At 44.8% G+C, this 20,029-nt stretch overlaps 1 protein-coding gene across 4 annotated transcripts in view; it reads right to left on the reverse strand.

The window, feature by feature from the left end:
• MAGI2 (membrane associated guanylate kinase, WW and PDZ domain containing 2) overlaps positions 1–20,029 on the reverse strand; it is an 825,111-nt gene that overhangs the window by 16,238 nt on the left and 788,844 nt on the right. For 3 of the 4 annotated variants that reach the window (XM_038740978.1, XM_038740977.1, XM_038740979.1), the window contains exon 20: positions 18,656–18,794. In XM_038740978.1, coding sequence (XP_038596906.1) covers positions 18,656–18,794 — 139 coding nt within the window. Of the gene's footprint in view, positions 1–7,501; positions 7,591–18,655; positions 18,795–20,029 lie in introns of all 4 variants that reach the window. The other variant, XM_038740980.1, reaches the window with a different exon arrangement.

Consider the following 20,029-nt stretch of genomic DNA (forward strand, 5'->3'; position numbering starts at 1 on the left):
TCAGAATGCCACCGGCATACAAATGAGCATTCCTGATTCAGCCCAGGTGGCCCCACGAGACAAAGCCCTCTTCCCCCAGAACATTAGGCCAGTAGATTTCTGCCTCGGCCATCCTTTGAGAGAATGTGTGCAATTAAGTTGCACGTAATGCAGGGTGTCCGATAGCTGGGTGGAGGTGGGTGGAGTAAATGACAGGGTTGGAATGAAACAACATGGCTGATCGTTTGCCATCTGACCCCTTTCTAACAAAGGGGATCGACCCCAGCGCTTAGAACAGTGCCTGACACATAGTAAGTGCTTAGCAGATACTAAAAACTAAAACTAAAATCAGGCAAAATGTCTCATTCAGTGGACATTTGATATTTGCCCCTACCCTGACCCCACAGCACTCATGTACATAGCTTTAAATTATTTATTTATTTATATTAATGTCTGTCTCACCCTCTAGACTGTAAACTCATGATGGTTAGGGAACATGCCTGCTTATTCTCTTGTATTGTACTCTCCCAAGTGCTTAGAACAGTGCTCTGCACATAGTGAGTCCTCACTAAATACCACTGATTGATTCAGGGCATCGCCCTTCAGTGTGGCTAAGGGCATTTGCCATTCCCTGATGCATTCCCAGCATCCCAACTGGTTTAAACACATTTTCCCTCTCTAGCACTTACATACTTATTTACATCCACTTTCTCTACTCAGGTGCATCTTTGTCTTGCCCAGCACTGGAGTACAATCTGCCTGCTAACACCCCTTCCTTGAATAGAATCCTTTTTCCTTCTTTATCTTTGCCACCTCTTCCAACACCTTTGACTCCGATGCCCTGCCCCAGTTAACACTTCTCTTAGGGCTGCCTGCTAGATGGCACCAATGGTTCATTCATTCATTCAATCGTATTTATTGAGCACTTACTGTGTGCAGGGCACTGTACTAAGTGCTTGGGAAGTACAAGTTGGCAATATTTAGAGACGGTCCCTACCCAACAATGGGCTGTTCCTGCCTTGGTGTTCCCAGTATCAGACTGTAAGATGCAGGATAATCCTTCTCCTCAAAAAGGGCATTTTACCTGCCAATAAATATAGGGGCAAAGGGAGGTTAAGAGCTGTTTGTCATGGGACATACCGGCCTTTTTCATCCACAAACTCATCAACAGTCATCTCAGATGACAAAGCATAATGATGCGTGATCGACATATATTTATATATTTCCAATAAGTGTTAATGACATAGCTTTTTATGAAGCACTTATGTAGCACTTCATTTTTTTCCCCAAGTGACCTACAATCACCTATATTAGTCATTTCTCATAATAGGCCTGTTGCCCAAGGTTGAAGTAAATGAGAAATACTAAGAGAAATTAGTGCCAAGCATGTAACAAATAGGATGAGCTACTGAAATAATAAGGAGTTTAGAATTTTCAGTCCCATTATTTCCCTCCTTTTGGGCACCCCTCAGAACCCATCCTCTAGAAGGATATTTGGAACATTTGTTGTTAGAACAAACAAGGCTGTGGAAGGAGTTCATCCAAATCCAGAAACTTTTGTTCCGTGTTTCAATTCCAAATGTCTATTTGCATAAATAATCAAAGCAGGAAAGGACCCCAAAATACAGCATGGACACAGTAGACTTCTAAATTAGGACAAAATCATAGTTCTCTTCCTGATGGCTATTAACCAGTATGACCAACCAATGTGTTTGTCTTCTGTTAAAGTAGCAAGAAAGTATACAGATTTGCAATTGTCTAGAAGAGTATAAGATCCTGGGAAGCAACTGTGTGTGAGGAATAGTTTGTGCCTCTGTGAGGGGCGAGTGGATTTTCTTCTGTTTCGAGAGTGATTGGCCAGTGTAGACTGGGGGAAGCAACAGGCCTATCTATCTAGACTGCAGTAAGATTTTTGGTTTCGTCTTGCAGGATGACTCCACCGATCAGAAGTATGGTCTTGATCATACTGCTGTTAAATGAGTGTAAAGCTGTGACCCCCCCTCACCCCACAAGATACCTCTTTATCTTCTTGATGGGCAGAGCCACTAAATGCAGGAGGCTGTTTTCTCCCTTTAGTGTCATATGTTTCCTTTATGGCACCGCCTTTCCCCAAATTAAAGAGGACTGGTCCACCAGAAGCATTAGGTGTTTTTTCTTTAGATGAAGAGAAATGTAAACGTAAAAATCAGATTAGATTTTCCCGAAAGATTTTAGTGTGCTTGGGAGATGAGAGAAAATGATAACCCCATTTTTTGGAGTCTGTTAGATTGAAATGTTTGGAGGGAGGAGTTTTGAGCATCACTGTTTGCTTTGGTGAATAAGTGTTTCAGAATACACCTGGGGAAAGAATTCACTTGCCTGGTGAACAGCTTTGTTTACCTACATCATTAAATTTAACGTTAGAATCTCAAAAGCCATGAACTGTCTGGGATGATGAGGCATCACCTAGTCCCAGTTCCCTGCCTCCAGCTAGTGAATGACTAACACATTTATCCTTAAATTATCACCAGGGATAGACACACATCCTCACTTGGTAACCTGTATTTTTCCTCCTGTCAGGAAGCCCTTCTTTAATTCCAACCCAAATCTCTCCTACTTTAATATAAACCCATTCCCCTTGTTTGTTAGGTTTTTTTTTTTTTTGACTTGGAAAGCAAATGTTCAGTCTCCTTTCCTCCTTTGTTTAGCCAAAGACAATTATTAAGGTACACTTTATCCTTCATGCCTCCAGGCTAACCAACACCCTTTAGCCTTTTCCCAGAGGCACCCTCATAACCCTTAATTTGTGTGGCCCTTTTCTATACCACCTCCAGTTTCTCCAAAACTCGGGATTCATTCAATCATATTTATTGAGCACTTACTATTACTATTACCAATAATAATAATGATAATAATAATAGTAACTGTGGTATTTGTGCCAGGCACTGTATTAAGCACTGTGGAGGACTCAAGCAAATCGTGTTGGACACAGTCCCTGTCCCATGTGGGGGTCACTGTTTTACAGATGAGGTAACTGAGGCACAGAGAAGTGAAGTAACTTGCCCAAGGCCACACAGCAGACAAGTGGAGGATCAGGATTAGAACCCATGACCTCCTGACTCCTAGGCTTGTGCTCTATCCGCTATGCCATCCTGCTGCTATTATGTGCAGAGCACTGGACTAAGCTCTTTGGAGTAGATAGCTCATGATGCCATACTGTTGTTAATCTGTCCAGCTTTTTAAAATAATAGCTTGTGGTCCTCTCTGACTTGCAAGTCTCTTTCAGTTTGTTCCCCTGCCCAGCCAGCCTTTTCCCATTCTGGTTTGTGTTGCTTTTTACGCCCAAGTATTCTATCTTGTGTTCTGAATTTCACCTCGTTCTTGAAGGATCACTCCCCCAGGTTGTCAAAGGCACTTTGGGTACTATTTTTTCTGTCAGTGAAAATGTCAGCAAACCTTCCTAGTTGAGTATTGTCTGCAAATCTGTTCTGTTGGGCTCTGTCAATATGATCCACCACTCACTGTTGGCTCTAAATTATTGCTACCTCTCCTTTGGGTGAGAAAATTGTGTCCACTTAATAGCTTGCTGAAGGCCACATTTATTTAGTATGACAATGGGACTGCCATGGGGGGTTAGAACCGAAATCCCAAGTTGGTCTAGGTATCTCTAAAGATATAAATTTACGTTAATTTTCCCCTCCCGTCTCCTCCCATCCCTTCCCAGTTTGTGAAAATGACCTGTCCCTGTCACTGAAGGAGGTTCAGTTGGTCTGCCTGATTTACTCTTCTTCATAAAGTCCTTTTGGCTGCTTTCTAATGCCTTGTGTCTTCAGGTGATTGTAAATTGTTTCATAATTTGTTCTAGTATCTTCCCAGGAACCAGTGTTAAGCAGCTGAATCCTGGTAGTGGTGGTAGTAGCATATACTGATCACCCATTTGGTGCAGTGCACTATATGAGGCCCTTGGGAAGTACGGAGTAACCAAGTGACACATTCCCTGACCACAAGGAGCGTTCACCCTTGGGGACACAAACATAAGAATTTATGTTCTTATATTCAGTTTTCCTCTTAGAAAGATGGACACCACATTTATCCTTTCATAATTTTCAGGGACTCTGCCCATTTCCCATGGGGTCTTCAGAATGATGGCTACTGTCTGTCAATTCCTTAAATAGCACCATGGCCTAGTGGATAGAGCATGGGGTGGAAGTCAGAAGGACCAGGGTTCTAATTCTGACTCTGCCACTTGTCTGCTGTGTGACCTTGGACAAGTCACTTCACTTCTCTGTGCCTCAGTTACCCCTTCTGTAACCTGGGGACTAAGACTGTGAGCCACATGTGGGACAGGGACTGCATCCAACTTGATTTGCTTGTATCCATCCCAGGGCTTAGTACAGTGCCTGGCACATAGTAAGGGCTTTACAAATACCACAATCATTATTATTATTATTATTATGTTCTGTGGGGCCTAGGTTTTTCCACTGACCTAAATGCGGCCTGCTTTTCAGAGCTCTATTTCTGATTTATTTTCTTAGACTAATTTCCAAACTCCTTTCACCAGTGGGGTTTTTGATCTTTTCTGTAAAGACAGAAACGGACAAAATATAGAAAACATTAAAATCTGCCTTTTCCCAGCCATCTCATCTGCCTCTTCCTCCTTGGGATTGTAATCTTTAGTCCTTCGCTTTTATAACAACTCCTTTCTCTGTTGACTTTTGCAATAGGATGGCTACACAATTGGGCATCCCTTATAACTCTGCAGTCTGCCATCCATGTCTCTGCATATAGCCTTGGCTTTGTTATCTAGCTTGTCCATCTTCAGTATTGGTATGTGTTTTCTGTGCCCACAGAACTGTCTGTGGAAGAGCAGCCATCTCTCTAGGAATTGTTTTGCCTTTCAAACTGTAATTTGGGTGGTTATCATGAGGGGAGTCAGAAACTGACTATGCCAGGTGTATCAGGAGTTCTGTACATCTATCAATCAAGGATATTTTATGAGAAGCAGCATGGTGTAGAGGAGAGAGCATGGGCCTGGGAATCAGAAGGATATGGGTTCTAATCCTGGGTCTGCCATTTGTCTGCTGTGTCATTTTGGTCAAAGTCACTACTTCTCTGAGCCTCAGTCACCTCATCTGTAAGACTGTGAGCCCCAAGTGGGACAGGGACTGGGTCCAACCCAATTTTCTTGTATCCACCCCAGCACTTAGTACATTGCCTGGCACATAGTAAGCACATAACAAATGCCACAATTATTATTATTTATTACTGTATGCAAAGCACTGTTCGAAGCACTTGGTAGAGTACAGTACAACAGAATTGGTAGACATGTGCCCTACCCATAATGAGTTTACAGTCTAGAAGGGGAGACAGACATTAATGTAAATAATTTGATATACAATTTATAATTTATAGATATGTACCTAAATGCTGTATCTACCATTGGCTGTGCATTATTTGCAAAAAGTTGGGGCTGCTAAGATGACCTTGTGGACTGCAAGTCATATAAGAGAAGCAGTGTGACTTAGTGGAAGGAGCACGGGCTTGGAAGTCAGAGGTCATGGGTTCTAATCCCGGCTCTGCCACTTGCCAGCTGTGTGACTTCGGGCACTTCACTTAACTTCTCTGTGCCTCAGTTATCTCATATGTAAAATGGGGATTAAGACTGTGAGCCCCATGTGGGACAACCTGATAGTCTAGTATCTACCCCGGTGCTTAGAACAGTGCTTGGCACATAGTAAGCACTTAACAAATACCATCATGAATATATAAACAATTTTTGGCATCTGTGCTGGTGGGATAGGCTGAATTTTGATAGACCATAGAGTAAATGCAAAGGATTTTGAAACACTGTGCACTTTCCAATACAAAGTTATTGCTGTTTTTTTAAATCTTACGATGCAGTGTGGCTTGAAGTGTAGAATGATTGAGAGCTCCTGGAAAGTTGAAACATTTGCTGCTCAAGAATGAATTGCATCCTGCTTATTTTTCAGTGGTGGTTGGTGAGTGTATGTGAGGATAATACTATGGGTTTCCTTCGTTTTACCCAGTGGCATTCCAGTGCTTGCATAAATCCACATGTTGGATTTATAAAGCCCTACCTCCAGAATGTTAAGAAAAAATAGATGAATCCAGGCCACTTAATGCAATTGCAGTTCAGGGCTTAGCACATCTGAAATAGACACCCAAATTTTCAAGCCCAAGAGGGAGAAGGCGGCAGAGTGATGGAGGCAGGGAGGTTGGGAAGAAACCATCTTCTACCATGAAACAGAGATCGACATCCCTTCAGGACCCCGGATGACCATGAGGTGAAGGGCTCTGTCCAATTTCTCCCTTCTTCCTCTGAGGGTGGCTGGGCAGGAAGTTGGGGACAGAATGGGGGAAGAGGAGGGGGGACTGGCTGGCTTTATTCAGTTATTCCTTAAAGCTGGGGCCAAGCTGCAGCTGGTGACAGAGACATTAGCACAGTGCTATATGTTTAGTACAGTGCTCTGCACACAGTAAGTGCTCAATAAATACGATTGAATGAATGAATGAACATTCAGTAGGGTGCTACACCCTAAAACTGGGCCCATCCTGAACGTAGCTTGAGGAAGTGGAAATGCTTTAGCATGTTCCTGGAAGCAATCTGGCCACGCCTGACCACTAGATCAGTTTGGGGGGGGTTGGGGTGGGTGGCAGGCAGGGAGAGGCAATAAGATTCTCAAGAAAAATGAAAACCTGACCCATCACCCTGGTAGGAACCACTCTCCTTCCCTGAGGTTCACCACCACCACCGGCCTCAGAGTTCTGAGCCTGGATTGACAGGGAAAGGACTGCTAAGACATGGGTGGGATCCCAAGTTTCTGAAACCTATCTGCAAGGCTGACAAGTCTGTCCCATTTCCCTCGTGAATTTGAACACACCTCCTCCAACTCTGTAGCCTTTGGTTAAAGACCAAGAGCTCGAAAATGTGAGCCCCTTTTTCGGGGGCGTGGGGGGTTCCTTAGGGGAAGGTTTTCTCCTTTTTGAGTGGAGGGATTTATCAGAAGAGCCTTCTGCTGTTTGGAAAGGGGGACATTCGGGTCTAATTTGACTGAGGGTTTGTAGCTGTGACTATGCAGTTAGCGCTTTATGCAGCCTGGAGTTGTGCTCCTTGAAGGTGGTTTTGCTCTTCACAGAGAGAAAGATAAAGTCTGGGGCTGTGCCGAGTGGGATGGGGGAGTGGTGCCAGAAAGGGTAAGGAACTGTCAGGTGGCAATACACTATCCCGCTGTATCACTCTTCCCTCCTCCCTGCCACCCCCGGCTCTGCCATCCTTCACTGTCTCCAGCTGTTCTGCGGGGGCCCCCTGAAGCTATTCTGCATACACCCATAAACCCCACCCCCCACCCCCAACCACAGACCATCCCTGCCAATCAAGCTCTCCATCCCGGAATAGGGTCCGGGGGCTTTTAGGAGGAATTAGATAAACTACTCTGAAAGAGAAAGCATTAAACACCAGGTAGAGCATATGTGACACCAAAGTAGATTAGAGAATGATAATATTCATGCAGATTTTACAAACCGTGTCTTTAGGGTGGCCCAATAAGTAGAAATATGGGGACCCATGCTTGTCACTTTTCATGCACATGGAGAGGCTGGAAGGTACCATTCCTAAAGGAAGGGGAGGAACAGCCTAGGACCAATCATTAGAATTAACAGAACCAGTGACACACAGATACATTGTTACTGTTAAGCATAGAGAATTCTTAGTACGTTTAGAACAGCCGAGTCAAAAAAAGATCATCTAAGTCACAGAGGAGAAAAGGTCTCTGAGAAAAGCTAATGCTAACAGGCATGCAGTGAGTCTGATTAGTGAAAGCCTGAACTAAATATGTATCGGAGAAGGTCGTTCTAGTGAAGGTCCTTGAGCATCTCAAGGGAATTTTTCAGGAGGGGCAAACGCTGAACGTAAAAAAATTTGAAACCCAGAACCCCGAGGAGGATGGATTCAATCCCGACAGGGGATTTCAGCTCTCTCATCAGAGCAGGAGTCACAGTAATCACTTTGAAACTCAAACATCTGAGCCGCCAAAGGGTCCTCCTCTTTCATCTTCTGCCAGCCCATGGACCCGTGTACCTAGATTTGCTCTTTGTCCAAGTGCCCAGTTCTATACTTAGACTGATGGTAGGATTCTTGTGGGCAGGAACTGTATCTTTTTACCTCTATTGCATCTAGTGGTTAGGGAACATGTGAACCCACTGTGCTGTACTGTACACTCCCAAGCTCTTGGTACAGTGCTCTGTACCCAGTAAACGCTCAATAAATACCATTACTTGATTGTTATTGCTTTCTCTCATACATCTTGTCCAGTGCCCTGCACAAAGCAGTAATTAATGAAATAATGATGCCATTTATTAAGCACTAGCCAAGTGCTAAGTTTTGGGACAGTTACAATCAGTGGTATTTATTGAGTGCTTACTGGATACAGAGCACTGGATTTGGTGCTTGGAAAAGTTCAGTGCAGCCGAATTGGTAGTCACAATCCCTGCCCACAAAAAGCTAACAGTCTGCCGGGGGAGACAGACATTAAAATACTTCACTGATAGGGGAAATGGAGAATAATGATATCTAGTGGTTTAGTGACTTGCCCAGGGTCACCCAGCTCATCAGTGGCAGAGATGAGACTACACTCCGGTCTCCTGTGTTTTTTCCACTAGGCAACACTGCCTTCCCAACAGGCTGTCAATTAATGCTTCTGATGAATTGGCCTTGGTTGTAGAAATCCATCTCCACCTCAAAACTGACTTTCCCCTAAATGTCTCTGCCCCTCCACCTCACACCACCTATCACCTCATCCCACGAGGTTTTGGTTTTCAAGTAGCCTTATCAGCTGCTCGGGCCTAGGGGTCATTCACAGTCAGGTCCTGAATCACACCCAGCTCCATCTGTGTCCTTTCTATTAAATCAACCTATCTAATCTCACCTTGCCATTCGGTTCATCACTTAACTTGATGGACGGGTGAGCCTGTTTATTGATGACTCAGCTGATGGCTCTGTTCTGCTCTTTGGGGTGGGGGCTGTGGGAAAGGCCAAAGACCTTGAGGTTAACTAGAAAGTAGACCCCCTTGGTGGAAAGGAAGCTTGGCTTAATCATGAGTGACAGAAGCTGAAATTACATTTCTGAATTTATTAATTAAGTGTACAGGCTTGCTCGGTCAAGGACCATTGAGTTTGCCAAAGCTTCTGAGCGATGTAAAAGTCACAGAGAGGCAACTCATTGCGTTTTCATGCGGTTTTGTCACTTTGCATGGACGATGCAAGAACTCGAAAGAGACTGTAGGAGAGGTCGATTGGAGGAGAACTTGGTGGAATGCAAAACATGGAGCAAAGCCTCTTATGGTACTACAAACCAACATTTGTTGGGTGATCTGTGCAGTAGGGAGGAGACTCTAAACTCGAGAAGACTTTAAAATGCAAAACACTGTTCCACTCATTATCTTACACTACCTCATTCAAACCTGGCTCATTCTGCACAGAACAAGGTGAAGAGAAAAATTAATGGTCCTCTAGTTCCACTGCTCCATGCGGGCAACCAGAGCAGTTGATTCATACACCCAGTCCTGGTGGAATTGCACTTGCCTATGCCCCACTTTGCTTGGTTCAGGGCACATGTGCCTTTAGGGAACCTGTCCAGAATTAGTGATTTGGCCAACTTGGTGTCCCAAGCCAAGTTGGTTAACTCATGAGTGAGTTTAAAGTGCCTAATTTGGGGCTGAATGGGCAGCCGATCCTGAAAGATGCATGATGGCCAAATTAATGGGATGCACCCTCAGCAAAAGCTGATGGCTCACCCTCCCAGCTGACACATTTTGGAACCATAAACCAAGGCAGGGTTGCCTGGGAATGAAGTTTGCAGCTGGAACCATGTGTTAAGTCCCCCAGTCGTGAGACGAGGTGCTGAACCCCATGGCTTCTGATTTGAATCAGAGAGGAAGGGTTCATGTCTTGGCCCACCAAAGTTAAATAACATAATCCCCTCAAAGAAGAAAGCTTAAAGGAGTTACAGGACAAGAAGCCTAATTTGTGAATCTGGGAAAGTGGCTGTAAGATCATTCTTAAATGTCAGTTGCTGAACAAGCCAAAGTGAGGCCAAAAGGGTGTGAGAGTGTGGTCCTCCCCACGCTAGCCCAGGCTTAGCCATCTCAAGCCTTGTGGCCGTGACTAAAACATCCTCATGTAAAGTAGTAATCCTGGCCTTCTGGGTAGCTAATATGCACCTTTCTTTCTTCTCCTGCTAGTATGTTGGAATGTCTTTGAACACTCAGGGCTTGCTGAGTTTCCTTGAGCAGAAATTAGTCTTTTGGCAGCAAGCAGCTGCCCTGTTGAAGTCTTCAGTGGCAGTCTAATCAACCTGGGACGGGTATGCTCTTAGAAAATCATTTTTCCATAAAAATATCTATTCTGACCTGATGTGGATCAGGGCAAGTTTAGGCCAGAATCAGTCTGTCTCTGAGGGGCTGTGCCATGTAGAAATAGTTGGCATGTCAGAGTCCTGCCCCAATCACACCCTGGGAGCCCTTAGTAACAGTCGTCCAGGTTGACGTGTTGCATTTCCTTGCTGCTCCTGGCTCTGCCGTGCCAGCCTACCAAGCTGCTGCCTTGGATGGCATTCTGGTGGTCCCCAGAGGCCACAGCCTAATTGGGGGATGGTGCATGGGGAGGGATGGGGCAGAGAAGTAAGGAAATGGGCGGATTGCCCATCAGCTTGACTCCTGAGCCAAGGCTGACAAGAGGGTCAATTCCATATCCTGTTTGTACGGTCCCAGCCCATCATTTTGGAGTCGTACAAAAATCATCACCCTACAGAAAGCAGGCAAAGATTCACCTTTATAGTTCAGTGCTCTGGAGTCGATAAGTACTCAAATATCATTGACTGACTGATTTATGGTGGTGAAAGAAGCAGAGAAGCAGCATTGTGTAATGGATAGAGCACAGGCCTTGGAATCAGAAGGAGCTGGGTTCCAATTCCAGCTCTGCCTCTTGTCTGCTGTGTGACCTTGGGTTAATCACTTCACTTCTCTGTGCCTCAGTTACCTCATCTGTAAAAAGGGGATTAAGATTGTGAGCCCCATGTGGGGCATGGACTGTGTCCAACCTGATTAGCTTGTGTCTACCCCAGTGCTTAGTACAGTGCCTGGCACATAGTAAGTGCTTAACAAATACCATAAAAATAAATACAATGAGGGGGATTTAATCTATATGGAAACCTCAAATTTAAATAGTGCTTTTATTTTTTCCAAAGCATTTGCATAATTACTTCGTGTTTTCCTCCCAAAATCCCTGTGAGGAAAAGATTATTATCCCCATTTTACAGAGGAAACTGAGGTACAGAGGGGGGATGATGTGTCTTAACTGAGGTCACTCAGCAGTCCAGTATCTGAACTGGGTCCATAACTCAGGGCTTCAATCTCCCAGGCCCTTACACTTCCCACTAACTTTTGCTGCCTTTCAGAAATTGGACAAGTCCCTACAATATCCATAGGGTTGGGGACGGGTTGGGAGTGAGCTTATAATAGGGCAACAACTTGCATTGGAGTTTATTCTTCAACAGTTGCATTCCCCACTGTTAGAACCCAGTGTCACTAACAGTGTTGGAGTCATTTGGGAGTAAGCAAGGGGCAGTCATAAGTTTTGAGATGGCTTCAAACAAAGAATCATGGAGGATTTGGAGGGTAACAGTGGAGCCACAGGCAAGAAAACTGGACTTGACAGAAGCCCTCTAGCATTAACTGGTTAACAAACCCGAAGCAGGCAGTACCAGGAAAAACGAGGAGGCCTCTGGGAACTCACTTGGGCTGAGCTAGACCCAAGCACCATCTCCTCAACTGGGACAGGTTAGACCGTGAGCCCCATGTGGGACAGGGAGTATGTCGGATCTGATTATCTTGTATCTAGCCCAGCCTTTAGTACGGTGCTTGGCACATAGGAAGCACTCGGCAGACTTCACAATTATAGTTGCTAGAAACGAGATATGGGTAGGGCAAAATGCTTTGCCATTCTGCAACTGCTGTGCAATGGGACTACCTAAGTGGATGCTGTGGGAATTGTGTGTGTTAGCAACACTTGGGGTCTAACATTGGGTTTTAGAAGCAGTATGGGAGGAAGTGCAGAGCACTGGGGGCCTGGGACTGGGGACTGTGGCATCGAACAAGGGAGAAGCAAAGGGGAAATCAGATAGCTTTTGCTGCTCTTACTTCATTTCTCTATTGATCTGGTCAAGAGTATTCAGTAGGAGACAGATGTGGCTGGCCTGTTGGATGAGCCCACTATGGACAGCCACTGCCATGCTCAGATTGACCTAAGAACAGGGACTGGAGAATTCCCCTGGTAATCTCCTAAAACACGTGATCACATTGTACATCACCTGGATCACCAAACCTAGGTCTCCGTCCCAATGGATGCCCTCAATCCTGCCAATGGGCTGGCTGCCAGGGCCTGGAAATATCTTCCTTCCCTCCTCTAAATGACCCAGCAGTAAAGACTCTAACTCATTTCCTTCTCATTTCTTCCTGTTCTAGAGAGGTTTTTTTTAATTTTTGGTTCTTCATGGTTTTCTGAGGAAAGATGGCAGGTTTATCACTGGGTTCTGTAGCTTCTTGTCCAAGGAGGTGGCAAAGACTGGCTGCAGAGGGGAATGAGAAATGGCGTGGCAAGAGAAGTTCAGGACAGCAGTCCCCTGCAGAGCAGGGGTGGAAAGGGTCTCTTGAGCCTCTGTCAGCTTTCTGTCATCTCGATCTCTGTTTACCAAACCTCTCCTGAGGAGCAGACCTGAAGCAAGCCGCCGTTTGTCAATTGGCTAAGTGGGACTGAAGAGTTTTTCTTTGGCAGAAAAACTGCCAATCGTGGGAACTAATTAATTTTACTCATGTATCATATTAACTCCTGTCTCACCCAAACTACGTTGTCCAAAGCCCAACATACTTTAAAATGATAGTGGTTTCAAAGGGTCTTCAGAGTAGCATCCTGTCTGTCAGCTGATGGACAAGCCTATTGGTGTGCTGGCTCTAAATGTGGGATGATGATTGGGAATTTGGAGAGGAATTTCTAAGGTGGGACTCCCCTAGGGAAATTTATCTGACCTCAGTTCCCTTCTAATTGAATATAGCAGTATGGTGTAGTGGATACAGCTCCGTCCTGGGAGTCAGAAGGTCGTGGGTTCTAATCCTGGCTCCACTTCTTTTCTACTGTGTGACCTTGGGCAAGTCACTTCACTTCTCTGTGTCTCAGTTAACTCATCTGTAAAATGGGGATTGAGACTGTGAGCCCCAAATGGGACAGGGACTGTGTCCAACCCGATTTGCTTACATCCACCCCAGCATTTAGTACAGTGCCTGGCACATAGTAAGCACTTAACAAATACCACAATTATTATTTATTTATTATTATATACCTGCCCATACTTTGCATGAAGTTTTTAACCCTCCTGCAAATACCAGGGCTGGCCCTATTGAAAGGAGAACAGATATCTCACACTCTGTGTGAGAACTTTAAGAGTTTGCTTCATCACTTTCTCTTTCCAAGGTGAAAGGGACAGAGCCTGAAAATGTGGCCTGTTCCCTGGATGGGTGAGAGAGAACTTTGCGGTAGGCCCAAGGTTAAATCCAGTGGGTGAAAAGAGAGTGACTTTTCACCAGATGTATCAGAAGCAGAAATGAACTTTTTGTGTTTAGGACCAAAGTTAGCAGCCTACCCAGTCCAGGCTGTGCAAGTGATAATTGGCATTTAAGAAAACTCAAAAGACCAAAGAGATGGAAAGATGATTCCCTTTCACCTTATTCTTCAGGCCCCACTGAGACTATCTTCCTTTCCTCCTCTAAATGACCCAGCAGTAAGACTCTAACTCATTTGTTTCTCATTTCTTCCTGATCTAGAGAGATTTTTTTTTTATTTTTGGTTCTTCATGGTTTTCTGAGGAAAGATGGCAGGTATATCACTGGGTTCTGTAGCTTCTTGTCCAAGGAGGTGGCAAAGACCAGCTACAGAGGGGAATGAGAAATGGCACAGGAGGGGTGTGTGTTTCAGATCTCCATATAGACGGTATGGTAGGCTGTAAGCTCCTTGAGGTCAGGGATGGTAACTACGAAGCACTTAGTCGAGTGCTGTGCACACAGTAAGCAGTCAATAAATAACTTTAATTGAGAGAAAGTCAGACAGCCATTTTGGCATCCTTGAGAGTATGGAGCCTCATGCCCTTGGCCCCAGACACTTTCCAAAATTTCAATTTTTTGCCCTTTACTTGAGTGCCACCCTCCTCAGCCTGGAACCTTCAGCAGTTGGTGAAAACATGGATGAAATGACGTAACCCAGGTACACTAGCATGAGTTTTGACTTAACAATATATAGATTGCATTGGAATAGTTGCGGTTCATGTTTCCTATGTGTTTGAGGATCGTATTTATACATAACATGATTTTGAATTGCTAGCCCATTTTTAGGGAGCAAGGAGAGGCCCAAGGTCTTTGTTCTGAACAAAATAACAAAAAGCTTCTGCTCAGTGTCAGGGGTTAATTTGAATAATTCATCTCTGCACAGTTGGTGGTTCTCAACTGTGGCTCTCATTTTTCCTCATCTTTTTAGAGTTGGTCTGGTCAATATCCAATTTTGGAAGGTCATTTTGGGGAAATGATCTTGTTACTAACCATGGAGGTGATATTTTTCAAGGATCAGTGCAGTGAAAATTCCTAGATGAAAGGACGAGGCAGGCAGGAAGAGAGAGGAGGACAGACAGCATGGTCTAGAGTAAAGAGTAGGGGACTGGGAAGCAGAAAACCTGAGTTCTAATTCCACCTCTACACCTGGCCAGCCGTGTGACTTTGAGTAAATCATGTAACCGATTCTGGGTTTCAGTTTCCTCATCTGTAAAAGGGAGAGAAAATCCCTGCTGTCCCTAACTTCTTGGATTGTGCGCCCTGGGTGAGACAGCATCTATGCCTGATCAGTTTATCTTGGGCATGGGACACAGAAAAATGCTCAATAAATACCCCAAATATTTATTTATATGGAGGTTTCATTCTTGCAATTCCCTTTGTAAGGAAAATTTGCATGGTGTCAGTGTCCTGATCCGATGCTGGGCACATCCCTACAGGCCCACAGTTTTGGATGAATATTCCTTAATTTTCTAACTGCATTCTAGCCAAAATATATCGTGAAAACATGTGTCATGACAGAATTGAGAGTACCGCAACCAAGTGTACTCTTCGGGCTTTAGCCAACAAACACATTTTGAGGATTGGAGTCAAGATGAAGCATCTATTTCCTGAGCTTCCCCATCAAGTTCTCAACTGCAAGTAGCACTTCACGCCACTTATTTTTGGGTCCTGTCCTCAGCAGTTTTGATAGACTGCTGTGAGCAACCATGGCGTCCCTGACTGGGTTTATGGATTTCTCCCTTGGAATTGACTGGAAAATCTTAGAGCAATTTCCACACCTGCACGGATGACCCACCTGAGGTCTCTTTTATGGCTTCCTGTGGGCTTCCCTTAGCTCTAAAATCTGTTGGAGGCCCTCAGGACTTTCTGTTTTGATTGCATATTTGCTATCTCCTTCCCAGAGTACCTTATGCGCTTGGAGCTAGCTTCAGACTTCTTTCGACCAGGAACTGCTTGTTTCTGGCCTGAGGCCCTGATTACTGGTCCGGTCAGGAAGATACTTTCAGTTTTAGAGGTGGCTTAGGGATGGTGGGTTATCGTCTTTAAAATCTCGTTAATTATCCAAGTCTCACCCTTCAAATTTCGCTCCTCCCTTGCTGGCTGATGCCAAACCTGGATGATTCTCCCAGTGGCTCCTTAGTGCTCAACAGGGAGGACAAAATTTAAGCTGGAGTGGGGAATTCAGGAATGCAAGGAGTTGGAGAAGAACAGAAACCTGCAGGCTTTGGATCCACACCTGACTGCTCCCAAATTGGTTTTTGTGCGATGGGCAGGCCTTAGAGGCTCCCGAAATAAAATGCATGACTCCCAGGCACTACTGCATGTTTTGTGAGCCGGAAAATCCCTGCCCTCTTCAACTTTGGAGATCTTTACAGTCATGGTAGAGGTGAGCAAGTCTCCTAGTTTCTGCTTGACCTCTGACCACTCCTCTGAAAAATCCCAAAGAAGTCTAGCCCCCAGATCAGATTTTATCATCTTTTAATGTGGCCTCTTTTCCGCCTGGTTCTTTTCCACTGATTTGCCAGTAGGAGGTTGCAGAAGTTGTCGCCAGGCTGGTTTTCACACTGACGCTTGCTGACCTGGCTACCTCTTGAGTTTGTAAGGGAAACTAACCTCTGTTCAGTTTAGACCCTCTCAAAGAACAAATGCTTCATTAGAGCACACTCTGAGAGAATGCACGATTCCTTTATGGGCACCACTAATTAAATCATAAATCTTCAAGATCCGGGGTTTCAGGGAACCACTTTACCCTTCTCTGCTTGAAGAATGAGGCCGGGTAAATTTGGCTTCATTGTGAAGGGGGAAAGCTATTCCCCTCAGAGGCTGGCCTGGCTGGTTTAAGCAGGGGTTGGGTGGGAGCTAGTCGGGAGGAGTGTCACTGTTACGGGACAAGAGCTGGAATGCTGCCGGGGGAAGAGAAATGAAAATGTTCGAGAAATCCTCAGTCCAGCCCGGCCAAGAAGGATAATGATGGCATTTATTAAATGCTTACTATGTGCCAAGCACTGTTCTGAGCAATAGGGTAGATGCTAAATAATCAACTCAGGCGTAGTCCCTGTCCCATATAGAGCTCACTGTCTAAGAGGGAGAGAGAATAGCTAATTCACCCCCATTTTATACATGAGGCAACTAAGGCCCAGAGAGAGTGAATCTGACTTGCTCATAATCACATATCAGGAAAGTGGTGGAGCCGGGACTAGAACCTGATTTTTCTGACTCCTGTTCCATTCTTCTTTCCACTTTTCCGTGGAAGGGTCACTCTTTCTAGAGAGAAATGAAGTTTCTGTCCCTAAGTAAAGATTAGTTCTATTTCCCACTTTGAGGATGGGTGAAGGGGGAGGTAAGGGTGTGAGGAGAGGGATTTGGGGCTTTTTGGAGAATTGGAGGGTCTCCTCTATACTTCAGTGTCCCACACTTAAGAGTGAAGTAGGCTTTAAAGGATTGATGAGGGGTTGTAGCAAAAGTTAGGGGTAACGTTCTCCAAACTGCTTCTGTAACTCTCCCTGCTCCACCCCATCAGACAGGCCTCACTGGTGGCCTTTCCAGGCCGTATTTGACAAGATCTCCTTAGCCCACTGACAGCTCGGAGTTCAATCTTCTCACCGCTTCCCAGTGCCGATGAAGGATAGAGGGAGGTGGCGGGAAGGTCTCCCTCCATTACTGCTTGGGAGCACTGGTTGTCCACTCTGCCTCAGTCATGGCAACAGAAGGAACTGTGGAGAGCAAGAATTCCTTAAATGTCTGGGCTGGGGATAGGAGCGGTGGTACATGCTTTGCACATTAGAAGATGGGGTGGACTTAGTCCTATAAAACCTTCACAGTCTGCTCTGGATATCCAAGGGTGGCGATCAGTAAGAATCTGGCTTTTCTTGTGGAGTTTGGCTTGGCAATAAACAAAATCGGAAGGAGTTTCTTTGGGTGGCTCATATGAACTCAGGCTGCATCTACACGGGCAACATGATGTGGAGAATTGAGTAGTGATCTGAATCATTTAGACAGTAGAGCCAGCTATTGGGGAAAAGAGGTGGGTTTTTTTTTATAGAATTATTCATATGGGCCGAGCTCACAGTTAAAATTCATCAGAAGATTGCCGTACAACCTTCTGTTTCATTTTACCTATAAGGACCCAAATGGAAGCTTTCTTCGCAGCTAGCACAGCTGTTCTTTATTGATGTTTCTGAGTGTGTGTATGTGTGTGCTCGTATGTGTTTTTGTGTACCTTGGGATCTTTCAGAGACACTAAAGAATCAGTTCATAATTTGCCATATTTCATGTAGCAGCCCCAATGCACTTAGTGACGCACTGAAGAGTTGTGAGTTCAGAAGTGGCCTGAAAGGGCTATTGGGAAATAGTCACTCTAAAGCCCTTCAGAGGCACGTGTAGAGATTAAAATACACTTCAAATACTTTCTTTAAAAGGAGTCTTTTAAGCTCGCAAGTAAACAATAACAGAAGGGCATATTTGGCCTGGCAAACCAAAAGTCACGAAAGCTAAGGAAATGAAACTGCTCGAGTGAAATAAAAGTTTTGCATCTGAATTTCAACCCATGAGACTGTCTGTGAACACAAACTTAGCTGGTACTCGTACAGAAGAGGCTGTTTTTCTACCCCAACCTTTCCTGCTCCCCTTCCCGAGAATCCCCAGGGACTCTTGATGTATGAGCAATTTTAGGAAATCATTTGTAAATTACTGTGAACCCAAATTAATAAGAGGAGCTGGAATGAAGAGGAGGGACTTGTATGGAGTTCTGGGACCTCTCAGTACACTTAGAGATGCTTTGCTCTAGGCATGGGTCTCTGCAATGAGTGTTTTCTACATTATCCACACAGAGACCCAGCCCATCTTACTGAAACCGGGCACACGCATGTATCGGTTTAAATATATATGCCTAGGTGTCTATTACTGCTGGCTGGCTAAAGCTACGGTAGGGTATAAACAACAGCTGGATGTAGCGTTCCGGAGAGGGACAGCTATTTCTGATGCAGAAAACAAACACCGGAAAGGGAACGAAAACGGGAAAACCCACCATATTCCGGGACTTGTCCCGTTCCACGTTTCAGCAGGAGCCGCACTCTCCGACCCCCGGATTTGATGAGTTCTATTGCTCTGGCGTGGGTCATGTCCCGCGTGCTCTCCCCATTAATTTCAATGATCTGATCTCCCACCTGCCAAGGGAAAACAACAAGGTGGTCAGCGGTGGCTCGGAAGGATGGCCGAGGTCACTGGCTATGAGGCAAAGGTCGTTGGTTCCTACCTTCTTGCTTCCCGGCTAAGTCTGTAGGTATCCCCAGTATCCCCAGGGCCTTCTGAATCTAGGATACAAAACTGTACTCATTCTCCAAATACTGACGATGCAAGACCATAAGATTTGGTGCATGTTGCAACAGTTTACTTGAGCAGGGACTGTCACCTTCCCCAACTTGGTTCCCTCCCTTGTCATTGTGCATCCCAAACCACCCTAGTCTCTCTGTCTTGGGGGAAGAGGGAGGAAGGTGAACCTCAAGTTGAGCCTTGTGACTATTTGCTAACTAGTGCAGAACTCTTATGTGATTCATCAGGATGGTTTCATTGGCTCTGATGCCTTCCTTTTGGAGTTTCTGTTGGTGGGATTTTCATTCATTCATTCAATCATATTTATTGAGCGCTTACTGTGTGCAGAGCACTGTACTAAGTGCTTGTGAAGTACAAATCGGCAACATATAGAGATGGCCCCTACCCAACAACCGGCTCACAGTCTAGAAGGGGGAGATTCAAAGTGACATGAAATTGTATTTAATTTAATAACTTCCATGGGCTGGGTAATAGTCCCCTTCTTTTGTAAACAACTGCTCAGTTGAAATTTTAAGTTCAACAATGAATGGTTCATCACCATCTCCTGCATTGTAATTAGACCCTGACAAAATGACTACTTTCTCCCAAACTCTGCCTTGCTGACACCTGATTGCCAGGATTTCGCTAACTAACCCTCATTGAATTGTCACAAATGCTTAAATCCTGTAAGTGATTCCAATTTAGCTTTCATTAATAGACAGTCAAGATAGAGAGTGCAACTGAGATCCCGTCATCTAACTCCCACAGACCTATTACGGTCAGGAACCGTTAAATTAAATATGCTTCATTTTGGTGCAAATTGCTTCCAATAAATTAGTCAGGAAAAGCCAGTGGTTCTGATTTACCAAATTCTATGTTGGATGAGGTAGTAAGAGTAAAGGTATCTGTTGAGTGCCCACTGTACTAAGCGCTTAGGAAAGTACAACGGAGGCATAAAACATGTTCCCTTTGCATGAGGACCTTACATTTAAAAAAAATTAATCAATCGTATTTGTTGAGTGCTTACTGAGTGCAGAACACTGTACTGAGTGCTTGGGAGAGAAGCAACATGGCTTAGTGGAAAGATCAA

Source organism: Tachyglossus aculeatus (genome assembly GCF_015852505.1).
Source record: "Tachyglossus aculeatus isolate mTacAcu1 chromosome 12 unlocalized genomic scaffold, mTacAcu1.pri SUPER_6_unloc_1, whole genome shotgun sequence".
Classification (NCBI taxonomy): domain Eukaryota; kingdom Metazoa; phylum Chordata; class Mammalia; order Monotremata; family Tachyglossidae; genus Tachyglossus; species Tachyglossus aculeatus.